Source organism: Hemibagrus wyckioides, linkage group LG21 (genome assembly GCF_019097595.1).
Source record: "Hemibagrus wyckioides isolate EC202008001 linkage group LG21, SWU_Hwy_1.0, whole genome shotgun sequence".
Lineage (NCBI taxonomy): Eukaryota > Metazoa > Chordata > Actinopteri > Siluriformes > Bagridae > Hemibagrus > Hemibagrus wyckioides.
Window position 1 is genome coordinate 109,709 of NC_080730.1, and position 27,792 is coordinate 137,500.

A 27,792-nucleotide genomic window follows, 5' to 3' on the forward strand; every position below is an offset into this window, starting at 1 on the left:
CGTTCCTTTCACTCATTTTTATCTCTTTTCTATCTTTGTTTTAAGCACTCAGTTTATTAATAACTCAAAAATGATCAAAGTTCCTCTGTGTGTGTGTGTGTGTGTGTGTGTGTGTGTTTGTGTTTGTGTGTGATACAGGAGTGTGTGTCTGACCAAAACTGAAACACACAACTAGGGAGAGAAGCTATGTATGTTAGTAGTGTCAGTCAGCTCCTTGGTGATGATGTCATCCGTGTGACATCATCACATTACCAGCTTTAGACATAATGATTTTTATTTTATTAAAGAACATTAACATCCTAGTTTTACTTTACATTACTATAATTACATAAACACCATTCAGTATTGTATCAGTGTCCTGCAGCCACAGACAGGGGGCGCACTTTTATTAAGGTAATGATGTAAGCATGCGTCACCATGGAAACCAGCAGAAGGACGTCACAATACACGTCTCCATCTCTGAGTCTGACCTGAACACTGCACCAGACTCCTGCATCAAACCCTCTGTTTTCTGCTTCTCACACCCAACTCCAAGTAAATTAAATCTGCAAACTATTCACTATTCAACAGACTGACACACACACACTATTTCATATAGACATGAGAACCTACATAAATGAGGGTTTCACAGAGGTGTGTGTGTGTGTGTGATCTTGTGTTATAAATGATATACAGTGTGGATTAAACAGTAAGATGTGTATTAAAATAATTCAGAAATGTGTAATTAATTCTACATTATAGCTGCAGCACTACACATAGGCCACAGATCTTCCTCATCCTCTTCTTCATCTCTCCTATTCCTCTTCCTAATATTCCTCTCCTTCTTCCTGCACTTATTTATCAGGTAAATGTTCTTTTCATGCAGTGTCTTGTCCTGTCTGTGTTTCAGATTCATCACTGTGGCTCACACCTACACACACACAGAGACAGACAGACAGACAGATACACACACACAGAGACAGAATTTAATTCTTTGTTTTATATGAGTGTTTACATACAGTGTGTGTGTGTGTATGTGTGTGTTTATATAACTATATTTAAGTTTTTAATGTGTTACCATTCTTCACTTTGTCCCTCCACCTGTTCTTGTTCTCCTCAGTGTGTCTCATCCACATGGATCTGAAGCTAACCAGGTCTGCTACAGTCCACTGTAATCCTCTACACACACACACACACACACACACACACACACACACACAGTGTGTGTGAGCAATCAGATAAATTGCTGTAGCAGTTCCTGCCACCAGAGGGAGACAGAGCAGCGTTGTTATTATCATTAACAGAAATCTTGACCTTCCTATTTTCTCTGCAAACACAAACTTTATTCCCTCTGATGTTCTAATCAGCTCCAGTCTAGAATCTAAGGTTCTCCACTAGATGTTGGAGTGTGTCTGTGGGGATTAGTGACCATTCAGCTACAAGAGCATTAGTGAGATCAGACTCTGTTGTTGGTGAGGAGGTCTGGGGTCTCTGTTCCTGCCCCTGTCCTTGACTCTGTCCCTGTTTCTGCCTTTATCACTGTCTCTGCCTCTGTCCCTGCCTTTACCTCTGTCCTTGTCTCTGCCTTAATCTCTGTCTCTGCCTCTGTCCCTGCCTCTATCTCTGTCTCTGTCCCTGCTTTGCATTCTCACCTGTGATCTCTGGAAGTCAGGGTTTAAAGCCCATATGTTGTGAATGTTAGTTGTGTGGGTGCAGTAACACACACACACACACACACACCGGTATCTGCTGCAGGTTGGTGATGGACCAGCTGTGTCCTGAATCAAAGGGATGACAATTTTCTCAGACATGTCACTGATTAATGAAAATGTTGGCTCCACAATAAACTCCATAAAAGCTGAAACACAAATTCACACAGTCACTTATTATTTACTTAATGTCATTCATTTAACATGTATAATCTCTCTTAATATACAGCCCCGCCCATTCAATATACAGCCCTGCCCCTTAAATACAGCTTAAAGTGAGTTCACTGACCGATCTGAGACTGAGAGACAGGTGTGTTGTGTCTGTCACACAGAGGTGAGATGGCCAAACCCATTTCAGCTTCTTTATCTCCCTGTACACACACACACACACACACAGAATTTTAATTAAATATTAAACAACATTATCACTTAGGCATTATAGAAATGTATTAATCTTTAATGATGTGGTGGACAGAAATATTTCTTCTTCTTCTTCTTCTTCTTCTTCTTCTTCTTATTATTATTATTATTATTGTTGTTGTTGTTGTTGTTGTTATTCTGAGATAACTGTGATGTGTGTGTCTGTGTGTGTCTGTATACCTGTGTGAAAAATTCCTCCATCAGTCTTGGGGTCCAGCGTGAGTGTAAACTCCAGGGTTTAGCAGGATGACTGATATCAGCCGCATGCAGAATCAGAGACAACGCCTTTGGTTTATCTATGCTGATTAACACACACATACACACACACACACACACTATTTGTCAGACCTTCTCTTATAGAAAATTATTCAACACCTTCTGACCATCATCTGACCAATCACAATCCAGAACTCAGTATCAGTACCTTTCATGTTGCTGTAAACATGACCTCATGGCTTTGACCTGCAGAACATGAGAGGACATATCTGTTCCCAACACCATCTCTATCACCAGAGACCGCAGCTCACTGACACACACACACACATAATAAATGTCATAGGCATATGTGTGTATGTGTATGTATGTGTGTGTGTGTGTGAGAGAGAGAGCGAGAGAGAGAGAGATAGAGGAAGGCTCTCACAGCCATTCAGGGCGGGTCAGGTTGATGAAGATATTTGTGTTTTCATCTTGCAGGAGGCGGAATGCGGCACTGACGTGGTGACTCTCCTGCACAGAGTGATCGTTATAGATCATCGCCAATTCAGACCTATACACACACACACACACACAGATTGTAAACATGATTATAACATCACTCTTCTGTTAGCAGCAGATACACACCATCTTACGCACCGTGTGTTTATGTGGAAGTTGTTGGTGTTTCCTGTGTGTTCATAATCATGTATGGCCGCCGCAAACAGACATGCCAACACCTCCAACTCTGTCAACCAGTACTGCACACACACACACAATTACATCTCTGGCATTCGGCAGACCTCATCCAGAGCGACTTACATTTTATCTCATTTTATTTCATTTTTAACTCAGGGGTAAGGGCTTTGCTCAGGGGTCCAGCAGGGGCAGCTTAGTGGACATGGGGTTTAAACTCACACCCTTCCATTCAGTAGCCCATCACCATAACACCCCCACCACACACACACACTATTTATGAACACTACATTTATTTTAGAGAGAGAGAAAGACACAGAGAGAGAGAGAGAAAGAGAGAGAAAGACAGAGAGATAGAGACACAGAAAGAGAGAGACAGAGAGAAAGAGACAGAGAGAAAGAAAGAGAGAGAGAGAGAGTGAGAGAGAGACAGGTACCAGTACTCTGGTGCGCAGCAGCAGGCAGTGCACTGTGTGTGTGACGTCAGCAGCATGTGTATGATTGTGATAGGCGTTGGTGTGTTTGCTGTAACCACGCTCCAACTCACACAGGAATGACATCAAACATGAGATTGGTACCTGGAAGACACACACACACCATATACATAGCGTAAACACACACACACACACACACCATATACATAGCGTAAACACACACACACACACACACCATATACATAGCGTAAACACACACACACACACACACACCATATACATAGCGTAAACACACACACACAAACACACACACCATATACATAGCGTAAACACACACACACACACACACCATATACATAGCGTAAACACACACACACACACACACACCATATACATAGCGTAAACACACACACACACACACACCATATACATAGCGTAAACACACACACACACACACACCATATACATAGCGTAAACACACACACACACACACACACCATATACATAGCGTAAACACACACACACAAACACACACACCATATACATAGCGTAAACACACACACACACACACACCATATACATAGCGTAAACACACACACACACACACACACCATATACATAGCGTAAACACACACACACACACACACCATATACATAGCGTAAACACACACACACACACACACCATATACATAGCGTAAACACACACACACACACACACCATATACATAGCGTAAACACACACACACACACACACACCATATACATAGCGTAAACACACACACACACACACACACCATATACATAGCGTAAACACACACACACACACACACCATATACATAGCGTAAACACACACACACACACACACACCATATACATAGCGTAAACACACACACACAAACACACACACCATATACATAGCGTACACACACACACACACACACCATATACATAGCGTAAACACACACACACCACATACATAGCGTACACACACACACACACCATATACATAGCGTAAACACACACACACACACCATATACATAGCGTAAACACACACACACACACACACCATATACATAGCGTAAACACACACACACACACACACACCATATACATAGCGTACACACACACACACACACACACCATATACATAGCGTAAACACACACACACAAACACACACACCATATACATAGCGTACACACACACACACACACACCATATACATAGCGTAAACACACACACACCATATACATAGCGTACACACACACACACACACACCATATACATAGCGTAAACACACACACACCACATACATAGCGTACACACACACACACACCATATACATAGCGTAAACACACACACACACCATATACATAGCGTAAACACACACACACCATATACATAGTGTACACACACACACACACACACCATATACATAGCGTAAACACACACACACCATATACATAGCGTAAACACACACACACCATATACATAGTGTACACACACACACACACACCATATACATAGCGTAAACACACACACACACCATATACATAGCGTAAACACACACACACCATATACATAGTGTACACACACACACACACACACACACCATATACATAGCGTAAACACACACACACCATATACATAGCGTAAACACACACACACACCATATACATAGCGTAAACACACACACACACCATATACATAGCGTAAACACACACACACACACCATATACATAGTGTACACACACACACACACCATATACATAGCGTAAACACACACACACACACACACCATATACATAGCGTAAACACACACACGTACACACACACACCATATACATAGCGTAAACACTCACACACACACACACACCATATACATAGCGTACACACACACACACACCATATACATAGCGTAAACACACACACGTACACACACACACACACCATATACATAGTGTAAACACTCACACACACACACACCATATACATAGCGTAAACACTCACACACACACACACCATATACATAGAGTACACACACACACACACACCATATACATAGCGTAAACACACACACACACACACACACCATATACATAGCGTACACACACACACACACACACACACACACCATATACATAGTGTAAACACACACACGTACACACACACACACACCATATACATAGTGTAAACACTCACACACACACACACCATATACATAGAGTACACACACACACACACCATATACATAGCGTAAACACACACACACACACCATATACATAGCGTAAACACACACACACCATATACATAGCGTACACACACACCATATACATAGCGTAAACACACACACACCATATACATAGCGTACACACACACACACAAACACACCATATACATAGCGTACACACACACACACACACACACCATATACATAGCGTACACACACACACACAAACACACACACCATATACATAGCGTACACACACACACACAAACACACCATATACATAGCGTACACACACACACACACACAAACACACACACCATATACATAGCGTACACACACACACACAAACACACCATATACATAGCGTACACACACACACACCATATACATAGCGTACACACACACACACACACACACCATATACATAGCGTACACACACACACACACCATATACATAGCGTACACACACACACACACAAACACACACACCATATACATAGCGTACACACACACACACACCATATACATAGCGTACACACACACACACACACACAAACACACACACCATATACATAGCGTACACACACACAGATACAGCACATCTGGTTTAATGTGTAGAATGTGTTTATAGACAGTGTTTAATGTTCAGTATTTAGTATATTTAACTTGTTTACTTTATCAACTATTGTGTTCAGTGTGCTGAGTGTGTTAAGTGTGATCAGTGTGTTCAGGGTGATTTGTGTGAGTAATGTGTTGTGTGTGTTGAGTGAGATCAGTGTGTTGAGTGTAATCAGTGTGTTGAGTGTGATTAGTTTGATCATTGTGATTAGTGTGTTGAGTGTGATCAGCGTGTTGAGTGAGATCAGTGTGTTAAGTGTGATTAGTGTGTTGAGTGAGATCAGTGTATTGAGTGTGATCAGTGTGTCTAGTGTGATTAGTGTGTTGAGTGAGATCAGTGTGTTGAGTGTGTTGAGTGTGATCAGTGTGTTAAGTGTGATCATTGTGTTGAGTGTGATCAGTGTGTTGAGTGTGATCAGTGTGTTGAGTGAGATCAGTGTGTTGAGTGTGATTAGTGTATTGAGTGTGATCAGTGTGTTGAGTGTTTTGAGTGTAATCAGTGTGTTAAGTGTGATCAGTGTGTTGAGTGTGATTAGTGTGCTGAGTGTGATCAGTGTGATAAGTGTGTTGTGTGTTGAGTGTGATCAGTGTGTTGAGTGTGATTAGTGTGATCAGTGTGATTAGTGTGTTGAGTGTGATCAGTGTGTTCAGTGTGATTAGTGTGTTGAGTGAGATCAGTGTGTTGAGAGTGTTGAGTGAGATCAGTGTGTTGAGTGTGATTAGTGTGATCAGTGTGATTAGTGTGTTGAGTGTGATCAGTGTGTTCAGTGTGATTAGTGTGTTGAGTGAGATCAGTGTGTTGAGAGTGTGGAGTGTGATTAGTGTATTGAGTATGATCAGTGTGATCAGTCTGTTGAGTGTGATTAGTGTGATCAGTGTGTTCAGTGTGATCAGTGTGTTAAGTGTGATTATTGTGTTCTGTGATCACTATGTTGAGTGAGATCAGTGTGATAAGTGTGTTGTGTATTGAGTGTGATCAGTGTGATCAGGGTGTTGAGTGAGATCAGTGTGTTGAGTGTGATCAGTGTGATTAGTGTGATCAGTGTGTTGAATGTGATCTGTGTGTTGAGTGAGATCAGTGTGTTGAGTGTGATCAATGTGATCAATGTGTTAAATTTGTTAAGTGAGATCAGTGTGTTGAGTGTGATCAGCGTGATCAGTGTGTTGTGTGTTGAGTGTGATCAGCATGTTGAGTGTGATTAGTGTGTTGAGTGTGATCAGTGTGTTCAGTGTGATTAGTGTGTTGAGTGTGATCAGGGTGTTCAGTGTGATTAGTGTGTTGAGTGTGATCAGGGTGTTCAGTGTGATTAGTGTATTGAGTGAGATCAATGTGTTGAGTGTGTTGAGTGAGATCAGTGTGTTGAGTGTGATCAGTGTGATTAGTGTGTTGAGTGTGATCAGTGTGTTCAGTGTGATTTGTGTGAGTAGTGTGTTGTGTGTGTTGAGTGAGATCAGTGTGTTCAGTGTGATTATTGTGTTGAGTGTAATCAGTGTGTTGAGTTTGATCAGTGTGTTCAGTGTGTTGAGTGTGATTAGTGTGTGGAGTGTGATCAGGGTTTTCAGTGTGATTAGTGTGTTGAGTGAGATCAATGTGTTGAGTGAGATCAATGTGATCAGTGTGTTAAGTGTGATCAGTGTGTTGAGTGTGATCAGCGTGATTAGTGTGTTGAGTGTGATCAGTGTGTTGAGTGTGATCAGCGTGATTAGTGTGTTGAGTGTGATCAGTGTGTTGAGTGTGATCAGTGTGATTAGTGTGTTGAGTGTGATCAATGTGTTGAGTGTGATCAGTGTGTTGAGTGTGTTGAATGTAATCAGTGTGTTGAGTGTTATCAGTGTGTTGAGTGTGATTACTGTGATCAGTGTGTTCAGTGTGATTAGTGTGATCAGTGTGATAAGTGTGATTAGTGTGTGGAGTGTGATCAGTGTGATTAGTGTGTTGAGTGAGATCAGTGTGTTGAGTGTGATAAGTGTGTTGAGTGAGATCAGTGTGTTGAGTGTGAGTAGAGTGTTGAGTGTGATCATTGTGTTAAGTGGGATTATTGTGTTGAGTGTGATCAGTGTGATTAGTGTGTTGAGTGTGATCAGCATGTTCAGTGTGATTAGTGTGTTGAGTGTGATCAGTGTGTTGAGTGTGATCAGTGTGTTGAGTGTAATCAGTGTGTTGAGTGTGATTACTGTGATCAGTGTGTTCAGTGTGATTAGTGTGATCAGTGTGATAAGTGTGTTGTGTGTTGAGTGTGATCAGTGTGTTGAGTGTGATTAGTGTGTTGAGTGTGATCAGTGTGATTAGTGTATTGAGTGTGATCAGTGTGTTGAGTGTGATTAGTGTGTTGAGTGAGATCAGTGTGTTGAGTGTGAGTAGAGTGTTGAGTGTGTTAAGTGGGATCATTGTGTTAAGTGGGATCAGTGTGATCAGTGTGTTGAGTGTGATCAGCATGTTCAGTGTGATCAGTGTGTTGAGTGTCTTGAGTGTGATCAGTGTGTTGCGTGTGATCAGTGTGTTGATTGTGATCAGTGTGTTGAGTGTGATCGGTGTGATTAGTGTGTTGAGTGTGATCAGTGTGCTCAGTGTGATTTGTGTTGAGTGTGTTGAGTGACATCAGTGTGTTGAGTGTGATCAGTGTGTTGAGTGTGATTATTGTGTTGAGTGTGATCAGTGTGATTAGTGTGTTGAGTGTGATCAGCGTGTTCAGTGTGATCAGAGTGTTGAGTGTGATCAGCGTGTTCAGTGTGATCAATGTGTTGAGTGTGTTCAGGGTGTTGAGTGTGTTCAGTGTGTTGAGTGAGATCAGTGTGTTGAGTGTGATTAGTGTGTTGAGTGTGATCAGTGTGTTCAGGGTGATTTGTGTGAGTAGTGTGTTGTGTGTGTTGAGTGAGATCAGTGTGTTCAGTGTGATTATTGTGTTGAGTGTAATCAGTGTGTTGAGTTTGATCAGCGTGTTCAGTGTGTTGAGTATGATTAGTGTGTGGTGTGTGATCAGAGTGTTCAGTGTGATTAGTGTGTTCAGTGAGATCAATGTGTTGAGTGTGTTGAGTGAGATCAGTGTGTTGAGTGAGATCAGTGTGATCAGTGTGTTGAGTGTGATCAGCGTGATTAGTGTGTTGAGTGTAATCAGTGTGTTCAGTGTGATTAGTGTGTTGAGTGTAATCAGTGTGTTGAGTGTGATTACTGTGATCAGTGTGTTCAGTGTGATTAGTGTGATCAGTGTGTTGTGTGTTGAGTGTGATCACTGTGTTGAGTGTGATTAGTGTGATCAGTGTGATTAGTGTGTTGAGTGTGATCAGTGTGTTCAGTGAGATCAGTGTGTTGAGTGTGATAAGTGTATTGAGTGAGATCAGTGTGGAGTGAGATCAGATTGTTGAGTGTGTTGAATGAGATCAGTGTATTGAGTTTGATCAGTGTGTTGAGTGTGATCAGCGTGTTCAGTGTGATCAGTGTGTTGAGTGTCTTGAGTGTGATCAGTGTGATCAGTGTGTTGAGTGTGATCAGTGTGTTGAGTGTGATCAATGTGTTAAATGTGTTGAGTGAGATCAGTGTGTTGAGTGTGATCAGTGTGATTAGTGTCTTGAGTGTGATCAGTGTGTTCAGTGTGATTTGTGTGAGTAGTGTGTTGTGTGTCTTGAGTGTGATCAGTGTGTTGAGTGTCTTGAGTGTGATCAGTGTGATCAGCGTGTTCAGTGTGATCAGTGTGTTGAGTGTCTTGAGTGTGATCAGTGTGATCAGTGTGTTGAGTTTGATTAGTTTATTGAGTGTGATCAGTGTGTTCATTGTGATCAGTGTGTTGGATGTGATCATTGTGTTGAGTGTGATCAGTGTGTTAAGTGTGATTATTGTGTTCTGTGATCAGTATGTTGAGTGAGATCAGTGTGATCAGTGTGTTAAGTGTGTTGAGTGTGATCAGTGTGTTGAGTGTAATCAGTGTGTTGAGTGTTATCAGTGTGTTCAGTGTGATTACTGTGATCAGTGTGATCAGTGTGATAAGTGTGTTGTGTGTTGAGTGTGATCAGTGTGTTGAGTGTGATTAGTGTGATCAGTGTGATTAGTGTGTTGAGTGTGATAAGTGTATTGAGTGAGATCAGTGTGGAGTGAGATCAGTGTGTTGAGTGTGATAAGTGTATTGAGTGAGATCAGTGTGGAGTGAGATCAGTGTATTGAGTTTGATCAGTGTGTTGAGTGTGATTAGTGTGATCAGTGTGTTGAGTGTGATTAGTGTGATCTGTGTGTTGAGTGAGATCAGTGTGTTGAGTGAGATCAGTGTGTTGAGTGTGATCAGTGTGATTAGTGTCTTGAGTGTGATCAGTGTGTTCAGTGTGATTTGTGTGAGTAGTGTGTTGTGTGTCTTGAGTGAGATCAGTGTGTTGAGTGTGATTATTGTGTTGAGTGTAATCAGTGTGTTGAGTGTGATCAGTGTGATCAGTGTGTTGAGTGTGACCAGCGTGTTCAGTGTGATCAGTGTGTTGAGTGTCTTGAGTGTGATCAGTGTGATCAGTGAGTTGAGTGTGATCAGCGTGTTCAGTGTGATCAGTGTGTTGAGTGTCTTGAGTGTCTTGAGTGTGATCAGTGTCTTGAGTTTGATCAGTGTGATCAGTGTGATTAGTGTGTTTAGTGTGATCATTGTGTTGAGTGTGATCAGTGTGTTAAGTGTGATTATTGTGTTCTGTGATCAGTATGTTGAGTGAGATCAGTGTGATCAGTGTGTTAAGTGTGATCAGTGTGTTCAGTGTGTTGAGTGTGATCAGCGTGATTAGTGTGTTTAGTGTGATTAGTGTGTTGAGTGTGATCAATGTGTTGAGTGTGATCAGTGTGTTGAGTGTGTTGAGTGTAATCAGTGTGTTGAGTGTTATCAGTGTGTTGAGTGTGATTACTGTGATCAGTGTGTTCAGTGTGATTAGTGTGATCAGTGTGATAAGTGTGTTGTGTGTTGAGTGTGATCAGTGTGTTGAGTGTGATTAGTGTGATCAGTGTGATCAGTGTGATTAGTGTGTTGAGTGAGATCGGCATGTTGAGTGTGATAAGTGTATTGAGTGTGATCAGTGTGTTGAGTGTGATTAGTGTGTTGAGTGTGAGTAGAGTGTTGAGTGTGTTGAGTGTGATCATTGTGTTAAGTGGGATTATTGTGTTGAGTGTGTTCAGTGTGATCACTGTGTTGAGTGTGATCAGCATGTTCAGTGTGATCAGTGTGTTGAGTGTCTTGAGTGGGATCAGTGTGTTGCGTATGAACAGTGTGTAGTGTGTTGAGTGTGATCAGTGTGTTCAGTGTGATTAGTGTGTTGAGAGAGATCACTGTGTTGAGAGTGTTGAGTGAGATCAGTGTGTTGAGAGTGTTGAGTGAGATCAGTGTGTAGAGTGTGATCAGTGTGATCAGTGTGTTGAGTTTGATTAGTTTACTGAGTGTGATCAGTGTGATTAGTGTGTTCAGTGTGATCAGTGTGTTGGGTGTGATCATTGTGTTGAGTGTGATCAATGTGTTAAGTGTGATTATTGTGTTCTGTGATCAGTATGTTGAGTGAGATCAGTGTGATTAGTGTGTTGAGTGTGATCAGCATGTTGAGTGTGATCAGTGTGTTGAGTGTGATCAGTGTGTTGCGTGTGATCAGCATGTTCAGTGTGATCAGTGTGTTGAGTGTGATCAGTGTGTTGAGTGTGATCGGTGTGATTAGTGTGTTGACTGTGATCAGTGTGTTGAGTGTGATCGGTGTGATTAGTGTGTTGAGTGTGATCAGTGTGTTCAGTGTGATTTGTGTGTTGAGTGTGATCAGTGTGTTGAGTGTGATCAGTGTGTTGAGTGTGATCGGTGTGATTAGTGTGTTGACTGTGATCAGTGTGTTGAGTGTGATCGGTGTGATTAGTGTGTTGAGTGACATCAGTGTGTTCAATGTGATCAGTGTGTTGAGTGTGATTATTGTGTTGAGTGTGATCAGTGTGATTAGTGTATTGAGTGTGATCAGCATGTTGAATGTGATCAGCGTGTTTAGTGTGATCAATGTGTTGAGTGTGATCAGGGTGTTGAGTGTGTTCAGTGTGTTGAGTGAGATCAGTGTGTTGTGTGATCAGTGTGTTGAGTGTGATTAGTGTGTTGAGTGTGATCAGTGTGTTCAGGGTGATTTGTGTGAGTAGTGTGTTGTGTGTGTTGAGTGAGATCAGTGTGTTGAGTTTGATCAGCGTGTTCAGTGTGTTGAGTGTGATTAGTGTGTGGAGTGTTATCTGGGTGTTCATTGTGATTAGTGTGTTGAGTGAGATCAATGTGTTGAGTGTGTTGAGTGAGATCAGTGTGTAGTGTGTTGAGTGTGATCAGTGTGTTCAGTGTGATTAGTGTGTTGAGAGAGATCACTGTGTTGAGAGTGTTGAGTGAGATCAGTGTGTAGAGTGTGATCAGTGTGATCAGTGTGTTGAGTTTGATTAGTTTACTGAGTGTGATCAGTGTGATTAGTGTGTTCAGTGTGATCAGTGTGTTGGGTGTGATCATTGTGTTGAGTGTGATCAATGTGTTAAGTGTGATTATTGTGTTCTGTGATCAGTATGTTGAGTGAGATCAGTGTGATTAGTGTGTTGAGTGTGATCAGCATGTTCAGTGTGATCAGTGTGTTTAGTGTGATCAGTGTGTTGAGTGTGATCGGTGTGATTAGTGTGTTGACTGTGATCAGTGTGTTGAGTGTGATCGGTGTGATTAGTGTGTTGAGTGTGATCAGTGTGTTCAGTGTGATTTGTGTGTTGAGTGTGTTGAGTGACATCAGTGTGTTCAATGTGATCAGTGTGTTGAGTGTGATTATTGTGTTGAGTGTGATCAGTGTGATTAGTGTATTGAGTGTGATCAGCATGTTGAGTGTGATCAGCGTGTTTAGTGTGATCAATGTGTTGAGTGTGATCAGGGTGTTGAGTGTGTTCAGTGTGTTGAGTGAGATCAGTGTGTTGTGTGATCAGTGTGTTGAGTGTGATTAGTGTGTTGAGTGTGATCAGTGTGTTCAGGGTGATTTGTGTGAGTAGTGTGTTGTGTGTGTTGAGTGAGATCAGTGTGTTGAGTTTGATCAGCGTGTTCAGTGTGTTGAGTGTGATTAGTGTGTGGAGTGTGATCTGGGTGTTCATTGTGATTAGTGTGTTGAGTGAGATCAATGTGTTGAGTGTGTTGAGTGAGATCAGTGTGTTGAGTGAGATCAGTGTGATCAGTGTGTTAAGTGTGATCAGTGTGTTGAGTGTGATCAGCGTGATTAGTGTGTTGAGTGTGATCAGTGTGATTAGTGTGTTGAGTGTGATCAGTGTGTTGAATGTAATCAGTGTGTTGAGTGTGTTGAGTGTAATCAGTGTGTTGAGTGTTAGCAGTGTGTTGAGTGTGATTACTGTGATCAGTGTGTTCAGTGTGATTACTGTGATCAGTGTGATAAGTGTGTTGTGTGTTGAGTGTGATCAGTGTGTTGAGTGTGATTACTGTGATCAGTGTGATTAGTGTGTTGAGTGTGATCAGTGTGTTCAGTGAGATCAGTGTGTTGAGTGTGATAAGTGTATTGAGTGTGATCAGTGTGTTGAGTGTAATTAGTGTGTTGAGTGAGATCAGTGTGTTGAGTGTGAGTAGAGTGTTGAGTGTGTTGAGTGTGATCAGTGTGTTAAGTGTGATCATTGTGTTAAGTGGGATTATTGTGTTGAGTGTGATCAGTGTGATTAGTGTGTTGAGTTTGATCAGCATGTTCAGTGTGATCAGTGTGTTGAGTGTCTTGAGTGTGATCAGTGTGTTGCGTGTGATTAGTGTGTTGAGTGTGATCGGTGTGTTCAGTGTGTTCAGTGTGATTAGTGTGTTGAGTGTGATCAGTGTGTTGAGAGTGTTGAGTGAGATCAGTGTGTTGAGAGTGTTGAGTGAGATCAGTGTGTTGAGTGTGATCAGTGTGTTGAGTGTGATCAGTGTGTTCAGTGTGATTAGTTTGTTGAGTGTGATCAGTGTGTTGAGTGTGTTGAGTGTGATCAGTGTGTTGAGTGTGTTGAGTGTGATCAGTGTGTTCAGTGTGATTAGTTTGTTGAGTGTGTTGAGTGTGATCAGTGTGTTGAGTGTGTTGAGTGTGATCAGTGTGTTGAGTGTGATCAGTGTGTTCAGTGTGATTAGTTTTTTGAGTGTGATCAGTGTGTTGAGTGTGATCAGTGTGTTGAGTGTGTTGAGTGTGATCAGTGTGTTGAGTGTGATCAGTGTGTTCAGTGTGATTAGTTTGTTGAGTGTGATCAGTGTGTTGAGTGTGATCAGTGTGTTCAGTGTGATTAGTTTGTTGAGTGTGATCAGTGTGTTGAGTGTGATCAGTGTGTTGAGTGTGTTGAGTGTGATCAGTGTGTTGAGTGTGATCAGTGTGTTGAGTGTGTTGAGTGTGTTGAGTGTGATCAGTGTGTTGAGTGTGATCAGTGTGTTCAGTGTGATTAGTTTGTTGAGTGTGATCAGTGTGTTGAGTGTGATCAGTGTGTTGAGTGTGATCAGTGTGTTCAGTGTGTTGAGTGTGTTGAGTGTGATCAGTGTGTTCAGTGTGATTAGTGTGTTGAGGGTGATCAGTGTGTTGAGTGTGTTGAGTGTGATCAGTGTGTTGAGGTTGTTGAGTGTGATCAGTGTGTTGAGTGTGATCAGTGTGTTCAGTGTGTTGAGTGTGATCAGTGTGTTGAGTGTGATCAGTGTGTTGAGTGTGATCAGTGTGTTCAGTGTGTTGAGTGTGTTGAGTGTGATCAGTGTGTTGAGTGTGTTGAGTGTGATCATTGTGTTGAGTGTGTTGAGTGTGATCAGTGTGTTGAGTGTGATCAGTGTGTTCAGTGTGTTGAGTGTGTTGAGTGTGTTGAGTGTGATCAGTGTGTTGAGTGTGATCAGTGTGTTCAGTGTGTTGAGTGTGTTGAGTGTGATCAGTGTGTTCAGTGTGTTGAGTGTGATCAGTGTGTTGAGTGTGATCAGTTTGTTGAGTGTGATCAGTGTGTTGAGTGTGTTGAGTGTGTTGAGTGTGATCAGTGTGTTGAGTGTGATCAGTGTGTTGAGTGTGTTGAGTGTGATCAGTGTGTTGAGTGTGTTGAGTGTGATCAGTGTGTTGAGTGTGTTGAGTGAGATCAGTGTGTTGAGTGTGTTGAGTGTGTTGAGTGAGATCAGTGTGTTGAGTGTGTTGAGTGTGATCAGTGTGTTGAGTGTGATCAGTGTGTTCAGTGTGTTGAGTGTGTTGAGTGTGATCAGTGTGTTGAGTGTGATCAGTGTGTTCAGTGTGTTGAGTGTGATCAGTGTGTTGAGTGTGTTGAGTGTGATCAGTGTGTTGAGTGTGTTGAGTGTGATCAGTGTGTTGAGTGTGATCAGTGTGTTCAGTGTGTTGAGTGTGTTGAGTGTGATCAGTGTGTTGAGTGTGTTGAGTGTGATCAGTGTGTTGAGTGTGTTGAGTGTGATCAGTGTGTTGAGTGTTCTACCTTAAACCTGCTGTTCAGATGGTGTTTGATGATCAGCTCGATGAAGAGTGTTTTTAGTGAATGACCCGAACTGACAGCGTCCAGAGAAAACACATCAAAACTCCATCTGTCCAAATCCTGAAGAGAACACACAATGACCTCAACATTAACACACAATTAACACACCATTAACACACCATTAACACATCAACACATCATTAACACATCATTAACACATCAGCAACACACCATCAACATATCATGAACACACTATTAACACATCATTGACACACCACTGACACACAATTAACACACAATTAACACACAATTAACACACCATTAACACACCATTAACACATCAACACATCATTAACACACAATTAACACATCAACACACCATTAACATATAATGAACACACCATTAACACATCATTGACGCACCATTAACACACCATTAACACATTATCAACACACTATTAACACATCATTAACACATCATAAACACATCATAAACACATCATTAACACATCATAAACACATCATTAACACATCATAAACACATCATAAACACATCATTAACACATCATAAACACATCATAAACACATCATTAACACATCATAAACACATCATTAACACATCATAAACACGTAAACAGATCAGTAACACGTCATTAACACATCATAAACACATCATAAACACATCATAAACACATCATAAACACATCATAAACACATCATAAACACATCATTAACACATCATAAACACATCATTAACACATCATTAACACATCAACACACCATTAACACACCATAAACACATCAACACACCATTAACACATCAGTAACACATCAACACACCATTAACACACCATTAACACATCAACACACCATTAACACACCATTAACACATCAACACACCATTAACACATCAACACACCATTAACACATCAGTAACACATCAACACACCATTAACACATCAACACACCATTAACACATTATCAACACACTATTAACACATCAGTAACACATCATCACCACATCAGTAACACATCAACACACCATTAACACACCATTAACACATCAGTAACACATCAGTAACACATCAACACACCATTAACACACCATTAACACATCAGTAACACATCAGTAACACATCAACACACCATTAACACATTATCAACACACTATTAACACATCAGTAACACATCAACACACCATCAACACACCATTAACACATCAACACACCATTAACACATCAACACACCATAAACACATCAGTAACACATCAACACCACATCAGTAACACACCATTAACACATCAACACACCATTAACACATCAACACACCATTAACACATCAGTAACACATCAACACCACATCAGTAACACACCATTAACACATCAACACACCATTAACACATCAACACACCATTAACACATTATCAACACACTATTAACACATCAGTAACACATCATCACCACATCAGTAACACATCAACACACCATTAACACACCATTAACACATCAACACACCATTAACACATCAACACACCATTAACACATCAACACACCATTAACACACCATTAACACATCAACACACTATTAACACATCAGTAACACATCATCACCACATCAGTAACACATCAACACACCATTAACACACCATTAACACATCAGTAACACTAGTAACACATCAACACACCATTAACACATTATCAACACACTATTAACACATCAGTAACACATCAACACACCATTAACACACCATTAACACATCAACACACCATTAACACATCAGTAACACATCATCACCACATCAACACACCATTAACACACCATTAACACACCATAAACACATCAGTAACACATCAACACCACATCAGTAACACATCATTAACACATCAACACACCATTAACACACCATTAACACATCAGTAACACTAGTAACACATCAACACACCATTAACACATTATCAACACACTATTAACACATCAGTAACACATCAACACACCATTAACACACCATTAACACATCAACACACCATTAACACATCAACACACCATTAACACATCAGTAACACATCATCACCACATCAGTAACACACCATTAACACACCATTAACACACCATAAACACATCAGTAACACATCAACACCACATCAGTAACACACCATTAACACATCAACACACCATTAACACATCAACACACCATTAACACACCATTAACACACCATAAACACATCAGTAACACATCAACACACCATTAACACATTATCAACACACTATTAACACATCAGTAACACATCAACACACCATTAACACATTATCAACACACTATTAACACATCAGTAACACATCATCACCACATCAGTAACACATCAACACACCATTAACACACCATTAACACATCAACACACTATTAACACATCAGTAACACATCATCACCACATCAGTAACACATCAACACACCATTAACACACCATTAACACATTATCAACACACTATTAACACATCAGTAACACATCATCACCACATCAGTAACACATCAGTAACACATCAACACACCATTAACACATCAGTAACACATCATCACCACATCAACACACCATTAACACACCATTAACACACCATAAACACATCAGTAACACATCAACACCACATCAGTAACACATCATTAACACATCAACACACCATTAACACACCATTAACACACCATAAACACATCAGTAACACATCAACACCACATCAGTAACACACCATTAACACATCAACACACCATTAACACATTATCAACACACCATTAACACATCAGTAACACATCAACACACCATTAACACACCATTAACACATTATCAACACACTATTAACACATCAGTAACACATCAACACACCATTAACACACCATTAACACATCAACACACCATTAACACATCAACACACCATTAACACATCAACACACCATTAACACATCAGTAACACATCATCACCACATCAACACACCATTAACACACCATTAACACACCATAAACACATCAGTAACACATCAACACCACATCAGTAACACATCATTAACACATCAACACACCATTAACACACCATTAACACACCATAAACACATCAGTAACACATCAACACACCATTAACACATCAGTAACACATCAACACACCATTAACACATTATCAACACACTATTAACACATCAGTAACACATCATCACCACATCAGTAACACATCAACACACCATTAACACACCATTAACACATCAACACACCATTAACACATCAACACACCATTAACACATCAACACACCATTAACACACCATTAACACATCAACACACCATTAACACATCAACACACCATTAACACACCATTAACACATCAACACACCATTAACACATCAACACACCATTAACACACCATTAACACATCAACACACTATTAACACATCAGTAACACATCATCACCACATCAGTAACACATCAACACACCATTAACACACCATTAACACATCAGTAACACATCAGTAACACATCAACACACCATTAACACATTATCAACACACCATTAACACATCAGTAACACATCAACACACCATTAACACACCATTAACACATTATCAACACACTATTAACACATCAGTAACACATCAACACACCATTAACACACCATTAACACATCAACACACCATTAACACATCAACACACCATTAACACATCAACACACCATTAACACATCAGTAACACATCATCACCACATCAGTAACACATCAACACACCATTAACACATCAACACACCATTAACACACCATTAACACATCAACACACCATTAACACATCAGTAACACATCAACACACCATTAACACATCAACACACCATTAACACATCAGTAACACATCAACACATCATCACCACATCAGTAACACATCAACACACCATTAACACATCAGTAACACATCATCACCACATCAGTAACACATCAACACACTATTAACACATCAACACACCATTAACACATCAACACATCATTAACACACCATTAACACATCATTAACACACCATTAACACGTCAACACATCATCAACACACCATTAACACATCAACACATCATTAACACACCATTAACACATCATTAACACACCATTAACACATCAACACATCATCAACACACCATTAACACATCAACACATCATTAACACACCATTAACACATAATTAACACACCATTAACACATCAACACACCATTGACACACATTAACACATCATTTACACATCATTAACACATTATTAACACACCAGTAACACATCATTAACACTGAACTGGATGTTATGTTACCCTTAAACAGTTGATGACCTCAGCAGGTTGGTCAGGCATGGCAGTAGAGTACGCTTTACGGAACATCCTACACACACACACACACACACACACAGGAGAACATGAGAAGGTCACATAACTTTATATCCTTTATATCAGCTGTAACATCTACAACTCTACATCATAACCTTTACTGTTAGACCCACCCACAGCTAATGTAGCCAATCAGAAGATTTGTGTATGTGGGGTGTGTGTGTGTGTGTGTGTGTGTGTGTTGTACCGCTCCACGAATATCCCAGCCTGCACTGCGTGAACAATGCTGCGGAATTTTGGCTTCTCCTCCAGCCGCTGTCTGATTGGCTGTACTCTCTGAGTAAATGTAGATGCAAGCCAATCACGAACCTCCACAGGAACAACATCAGAGCGGAGCTGTAGATCATCATCAGCATCAAGTGATGGTCTGAAACACACACACATACACATACACAAAATGTGAAAGCTATAAAAAATGCACTGTAATAATAAGTTTGTGTGTGTGTGTGTGTGTGTGTGTGTGTGTGTGTGTGTGTGTGTGTGTGTGTGTATATGTTACGGTGTTCCGCTGGTGTAAAGTGCCTCAAGTAATGAAGCAGTGAACTCCAGGTTCCTCTTCAGCTCATCAAAGTCCACCTCTCTGATCTCCAGCTGCTGCACCATCCTCTTCAACCTACACCACAACACACACAGCTTGAGCATAATGTGTGTGTGTGTGTGTGTCTGTGTGTGTGTGTGTGCTACAGGAGGGAGACTTCTGGAGTGGGTTTTTTTTCACATTCACTAAATCTGCCATTGTGCTTACACACACACACACACACACGCACACACACACAGAAGACAGATGATGCAGATGATTAAAGCCCATATTTATGTGTGTGTGTGTGTGTGTGAGAGAGAGAGAGAGAGAGAGAGAGAGCGTGGGAACAACTCAGGGTCAGCAATGTTTGGTAACTGGGTGGAGTCTCTCTCTGTCCCTCACGCTCTGTGTAAGTGTGTGTGTACGTACAGTATGATGGTGGACCTCCATGTGTCCACACTGATGTGTGTGTTCAGTGTTTTTCCATGTTGTGGTGCCATGGTGCGTCTCCTCCCTGATGACCTTAAGTTTAATGGACACAAGTTTTTATTTTCCACTCACTACGTCAGCAGAGTCTCTGAAGAGGAGCACACACACATACACACACACAAACACACACACAGATAGAGACTAAAATAAAGTAGTGTGCGATGGTCAGGAGTTTGGTGTGATTGGACAGACGTGTATATGATGTCAGAGGGAGCAGGTGATTGGGCAGCACAGTGATGATGTCTTCAGTGGTAAAATCCCAGTGTGTGTTAATTATCCAGGAGAAGAGCAGAAAACTGACCGACACCAAGATCACACAACCTTTTACACATCTGTGACTTCCTCCACAGAAAAAAGTACTTCCTGTGGGCGTGGCTTGTTGTTGACACAACAGAGTGATGTCCAGTGAAAGCAGTGAAAACTGCTTATTACGTGCGTAGGAGCAGTGTGTCAGTTTACATCATACAGAGAAGGTAGAAATAAAAAGAGAGATCTGACATCATCTCACACACCAGTGCACCTGAGTTCATGTTCTGAGGGTCATTTCACCTCAAATTCAAACAAAACCTCGGGTCACTGATTTAATGTTTTGGTGTTCAGCAGCTGCAACACATCTGTCTACTGAGAGGTTAAACACTGATAAATAAAAGTATAAAAAGTAACATCTCCATGATGATAGATAGATAGATAGATAGATAGATAGATAGATAGATAGATAGATAGATAGATAGATAGATAGATAGATAGATAGATAGATAGATAGATACTTTATTCATTCCAAAGGGAAATTTACACTTGATGATGATGATGATGATGATTATAATTATTACAGTGCTAGAATGAAGATGAAGTTGTTGTAAAAACTGTCACTACGTCACAAACCGAATAATAAACTCAGCACACACACACACACACACACACACACACACACACACACACACACATACACACACAACTTCTCATATTTATCCTAAACTCTTACTGTCTGCGACACAAACAGCGGTGTAATGCTGAGGAAACACTTCTGTAGATGAATAAACAGAATAAAGCGAGAAGAAGACTCACGGTATGACGACGTCTCTCCACATCAGCACTCAGAGGTTTAAGGTTTCTCATTCAGGTCTTTGTCTCTACACACATCTCTCCTGTTCCTCCTCTCACACCTTTTTATGTTCGTCATCAGTGTCTCTAGAGGAAGAGGATCATGGGAAATCAGGTTCTGCTGCAGAGACCCAGAGGAACAGAGGAATGTGACAGAGCTCGTGCTGTACATTTACACATGACTAAAGTACTGACAGCAGATTATCTTTAATTCACATTTTGTATTTTATTTTAACAGAACAATTATTATAAACTTCATCCCTTCTATTTCATATTCACTAAATAAGTTAGCACAGGTACATATTAACCCAAACCAAGACCCAAGCTAACGTTAGCACACACACAGTTCACTGTAACATAGCTTGTGCTGCCACTAATGGCTCGTCTTCAGTTGGATATTAGTTTATAAACACATGCACAAATTATTATGTGTGATTTTCTTCGACACTTTATCATGCTTTTCTTTTTAGTACCCCATGTTATGAAGGTCAATATTGCTATTGTGTGTTTTCTGGTCTTTTCTGACCCTCAGTCCTCTTGCTACACCTGTGAACCTTCTACAGACCTTCCTGTGGGTGGAAACGTTCATGATCTAGTTTGTGTGCATGATCTAATGCTCTGCATTTTCTCCTGAGATTATTCTGAACGAGGAAGCTGTGGAAGATTAAAGCTGTTTAATTTTAAAGGATGCTGTGAAGAAAGTGTCAATGAGCCATGAGAAGAGTTACCTGAACCTCTGAAACTTCAAAATGGAGATGTGATTTAACTCGAGCGCAAGGAGTACAATCATCTCACTCACAAGACCTGAAGGTTATTAGAGGGCAAAGCCCTAAAGGTGCATAGACACTCTTGTTATTCTACTTCTTCTTCTTCTTCTTCTTCTTCTTCTTCTTCTAGGGTATATGGCCTATGGCAGCCCAAAGAACAGTCTGATAAAAAGCTGTGATATCTGACTGTTGGAGTCTACAGTAAGGAACATTCTGAAGCAAACGGTCGAGTGCTGCCAAAGCCCAGCTGCCAACATCTGGTCAAAATTGGGCTGAATTTGGAACTTCTGAAATAATGTGTCCCAAAATCTGGGCTTCTCAAGATTAGATCAACGCACATTACGATGTAAAATTCTGCCTCTTTGGAATTTCTGGATTTTTGGAAATGGTAAACAAAATTAAAACTGCTACTCTTTCTAGAAATTATGCGAATCGAGACTAGATTGTGTGTTCTTCATCTTCAGACCAATCTGGACCTCAGAAAGTTATCAAAAAGTATTTTGATATCCAAACGATTTGACTTGAAGCTGACACAAATCTTGGTCAGCGTATTCAATATCATGACCTGACACAGATTTCATAACTCACGCGCCACACACTGGTCAAGGGTTTCAATGACATACTGAAAGTGCTGTTTTTGCTGTAACTCCTCCACATTTTGTCCGATCATCATCAAATCTGGCTCACATCATCTTGAGAAATAAAATGAGATAAAATGTAAGTCTTTCTGGATATAAAGGGGATCTCCTGAATGCTGTAAATGTATCACAACACTTGGTCTTCAGGACCACGCCCTGAATTTACCTAAAACGTTTAGTGACCACATTGTGGTCAAGAACTGTGACCACTACCATGTCCTGGAGAAAGCTGAAGTGAATGCACCAACATCTGAAACTCAAGGTCCTGCTCTTCCTACAAATGATTTCCACTCAACTCCAAATCCTGGTGTAAATCATCTTCAGACCCACCTGTAGAAAATTCAATCCAAACGATCAATATGGATCAGAGTCTGGGAGTCTGCTTGGCCCCTGCACATGCTGCTGCTTTTTTTAAGTTCTGACCTTGACCCACCTCTGACCACGCCCACAATCACATCCATAATCAAGAAAACAATAAAATTAAAAATGCAATATTTTGCTCTCTGCATGAAAAAACAGACAATATCAATAAGACAAAAAACTTTATTTATAACATGGATGATTATAAAGCAGATGATTATAAGACTGAGATTTAACTCATTGTAAAAAAAAAAGACGAACAACATGAGCAGGGTTTTATTAAAAGAAAGAGATTAAAAACTCAGATTAATAATTATTAATAATGAATAATATTATTATGATAAGAAGGAGTCTTACTGAGCAACAATTTATCATTAGAACACGGATTCAGAATCACTTCCACACATCATCAACTCTTCCTGTTCACTTCCTGCTTTTTCCCGTTCTTAGTGTAGCCCTGCCTTGGCCACACCCCCTCGTGAAGATTTTCGACCTATGTGTGGTATGAGTTTGATAAGCTCAATGTTCTTTAATCAAAAGATATCTGTCTATATTAATGTCCCATTTTTTTGTCCCACTCAGTTTATTTGTTTGTGTGTGTGTGTGTTTATCCCATAGTGTGTATGAAGGTCCTGTAAACTTCTCTGTAGGCGTTGCGCAGCAGCACGTAGGGGAAACAGTTCTCCAAGACATCCTGACTGAGGAATGGAGACTGGTCCACAATCTACAGCAAACACACACACACATTATTCATGAGCTGCACTATGAGGTAAATACTAGTTAAAGATGTGTATGTAGTTGGGTCTAGATGTGATCATAGACAGCTGTGTGTGTGTGTGTGTGTGTTTGTATGAGATGAAGGTGTGGTCACCATGTCCAGCAGCAGGTAGACCGAGGCTCTGTGCTTGATCTCCACTTTCTCAATGTTCTGTCCAAGCTGCAGTAACGCTGAGGACGCAATCTATAAACAAACCACACTCCATCAACAACACTTATACTTTATAACTGAACTTTATCACTGTGTGTGTGTGCACGCATGAGTGATGAGTGTGTGTGTGTGTGTGTGTATATATATACTACCAGTCAACACTTTGGACACACCTTCTAATTTCATGGTCTTTCCTGATGTTTATTTCTTTCTACATTGTAAAACAATGCTGAACAAAAAACATTGAATTAGAAGGTGTGTCCAAACTTTTGACTGGTAGTGTATATGTATAGTATATATACTACCAGTCAAAAGTTTGGACACACCTTTTAATTCAATGTTTTTTGTTCAGGGATTTATTTTCTACATTCTAGAACAATCCTGGAGATTTCAAAACTATGAAATAACACACATGGACTTCAGTAATCCATATGTAATGACAACAAAAACCAGTCAGTTGTTATTTTAAGACACGAAGGTCAGGTGTTCTGGAATAGTTCTTGCAGGAACAGTATTGTCAAGTGCATTTGCAAAACCCATCAAGCCCCATGATGAAACTGTCTCACATGAAGACCATCCCAGTAAAGCAAGACCAAAACTGACCTCTGCTGCAGAGGAGAAGTTCATTTAGAGTGACCAGCCTCAGAAATCACCAATTAACAGCACCTCAGATTAGAGGCGTTATGAAGGCTTTACAGAGCATCAGTAGCAGACATATCTCAATATCAACTGTTCAAAGGACATTATTGTGGATTTCGGCCGCCTTCAGCATTGTTTTACAATGTAGAAAGAAATAAACATCAGGAAAGACCATGGGATTAGAAGGTGTCCAAACTTTTCACTGGTAGTGTATATATATATGTGTGTATGTGTGTGTGTGTGTGTGTGTGTGTATGTGTGTGTGTGTACCAGCAGGAACTCGCGGAGGTGCTGTTCAATGTTCTTGTTTTGTACGGTGAACATGGCAGCAGCGAGGTGGTTAATGGCGGTGGCGAGACAGTGGATGTTGTTTTGGTGACCTGCAGAACAAAAAAAAAGAAACATGTTACTCAACACAGCTGTCACATGACCCTCCCGTTTACTTCCTGTTTACTGACCCAGCCCTAACCCTAGGTGTGTGTTTCACCTCCTTGTTCTCGACTGTAGAATGAGTTCGGGTCGATGGCCAGAATGGGCAGTGACACTGCGGCAAACACCAACAGCAGACACGCCAGTTTATATTCCTCCTCCACTGAGGCATTGTCTACACACACACACACACACACACACACACACAGTGTGTGTACATCGTTCATTAATTTATATAATATATAATATTTAATATATATAATATTTACACATTCATATATATCTGTAAAGTTACAATTATTCTGTACATTAATTTATATATTCTATGCACAGTATCCATCTTTGCTCACTTTATACTGTATATTCATATATATATATATTTTTGTAAATCCAATTTATATATAGCTTTTATTTATATATATCTATATATATGTTCATATTGCACTGCTAACTTGCACTTCTGGTTAGATGCTAACTGCATTTCGTTGCCTTGTAACTATGTGCAATGACAATAAAGTTGAATCTAATCTAATCTAATCTAATTTAATATATTTTTATAATAAATGAAATAAATCTGAGAGATTTACCTGAACGCATGTTAGCGATGGCGGCTACGAGGGTGGGGTCAATATCACATTTCACTCCAGCGGAAGACGCTAGCTCATACACACTCAACACCACCTACACACCAGACCAACACAGCAGACCAGCCGTTTCTGAAATAAGTGAAGCTGCACCAGCCATCATGCCTCAGTCACAGAGATCAGACTGTGTGTGTAAATATCACCTTCATGTCAGGTTCATCTGCGCTGGCCAGGTCTCTCACACACTCCATGGGTCCCATCAGGAACGGACAGTGTTTGTGCATCACCTACACACAGAACATTCATAACAATACAACACACACAGTTACACTGAGTGTGTGTGTGTGTGATGAACACGTGTCAGACTGATTGTGAGAGCTGAGGACAGGAACATGGTCTGCTCTGAGACACAAACACACACACCGCAGTCTCAGATCACACTGTAATAAACACCAACTCACACATGTGTGTAGACTGTCCTATAAGCTGAATTATCACTGCATGTACTGTATATAACATCATATAGTGATATATATATATATATATAGAGTGCAGTGTAATGTCTCACCTCCTCCAGAGCTTCCTGAGTCATGGTGCGAAACGACAGAATCACCCCGATGATGGTCAAACGTTTCAGCACATTCTCACACCCTTTACACACACAAGCAAAATATCATATAAAATAAAATAAAATACAGTGGTTCCTTGGTGTTCAACTTTAATTTGTTCCAAAATTCTGGTGGAATACCGATTTGGTCAAAAACGAATTATTTTTCGAATTATTTATCGAATGAATTATTATATAGGAAATAATGTAAAATGAATTAATCTGTTTCAACTTGATGGTTGATCTCACAACTTCCCTCTTGGAAAGACTGATGCCTGTGTGTGTGTGTGTGTGAGTGTGTGTGTGTGTGTGTGTGAGTGTGAGTGTGTGTGAGAGAGGGACAGATTACCTGTGAGTCTCTTTTGAAGGCTGCTTGTGATGTCAGGTTTGTCAAAATTTGCTCGGATCTGCACCAAAACATCCATGTTCTCAAACACCAGCTTCTGCTCAACAAAACACACACACACACACACACACAATACCACACTGAAGTAAATCAGTAAAATCATATCATATAATAAACAAGTCAAAACTTATAATTGTTATTTTTATTTATTTATTTATTTATTTATTTATTTATTTATTTATTTATTTATTTATTTATTTATTTATTTATGTATTATTATTATTATTATTATTATTATTATTATTATTATTATTA

General features: G+C 40.2%; 2 protein-coding genes and 1 long non-coding RNA gene across 3 annotated transcripts in view; all 3 read right to left on the reverse strand.

Annotated features, from left to right (window-relative positions):
• Positions 1 to 129: 129 nt before the first annotated feature.
• On the reverse strand, positions 130 to 21,154 carry LOC131342212 (dual specificity calcium/calmodulin-dependent 3',5'-cyclic nucleotide phosphodiesterase 1B-like). Its single transcript, XM_058372889.1, has 14 exons — positions 21,019 to 21,154; positions 20,569 to 20,682; positions 20,257 to 20,436; positions 19,998 to 20,064; positions 15,684 to 15,800; positions 3,434 to 3,574; positions 2,961 to 3,061; positions 2,749 to 2,874; positions 2,533 to 2,634; positions 2,289 to 2,409; positions 1,978 to 2,059; positions 1,720 to 1,837; positions 1,058 to 1,158; positions 130 to 910 (listed from the first exon to the last, which is right to left on the reverse strand). The coding sequence occupies exons 1-14, from the start codon at positions 21,087 to 21,089 to the stop codon at positions 858 to 860; spliced, it is 1,494 nt and encodes a 497-aa protein (XP_058228872.1). The 5' UTR covers positions 21,090 to 21,154; the 3' UTR covers positions 130 to 857.
• Positions 21,155 to 21,990: 836 nt separating this feature from the next.
• On the reverse strand, positions 21,991 to 24,008 carry LOC131342206 (uncharacterized). Its single transcript, XR_009202988.1, has 3 exons — positions 23,751 to 24,008; positions 23,570 to 23,638; positions 21,991 to 22,266 (listed from the first exon to the last, which is right to left on the reverse strand). It is a non-coding gene; the product is annotated as an uncharacterized LOC131342206 (long non-coding RNA).
• A 101-nt stretch (positions 24,009 to 24,109) lies between these two features.
• nckap1l (NCK associated protein 1 like) overlaps positions 24,110 to 27,792 on the reverse strand; it is a 26,916-nt gene continuing 23,233 nt past the window's right edge. Inside the window, exons 24-31 of the mRNA XM_058373443.1 lie at positions 27,481 to 27,574; positions 27,093 to 27,175; positions 26,728 to 26,811; positions 26,528 to 26,621; positions 25,999 to 26,115; positions 25,782 to 25,891; positions 24,816 to 24,905; positions 24,110 to 24,668 (exon numbers count right to left, since the gene is read on the reverse strand). Coding sequence (XP_058229426.1) covers positions 24,552 to 24,668; positions 24,816 to 24,905; positions 25,782 to 25,891; positions 25,999 to 26,115; positions 26,528 to 26,621; positions 26,728 to 26,811; positions 27,093 to 27,175; positions 27,481 to 27,574 — 789 coding nt within the window. The 3' untranslated portion in view covers positions 24,110 to 24,551. The remainder of the gene's footprint in view (positions 24,669 to 24,815; positions 24,906 to 25,781; positions 25,892 to 25,998; positions 26,116 to 26,527; positions 26,622 to 26,727; positions 26,812 to 27,092; positions 27,176 to 27,480; positions 27,575 to 27,792) is intronic.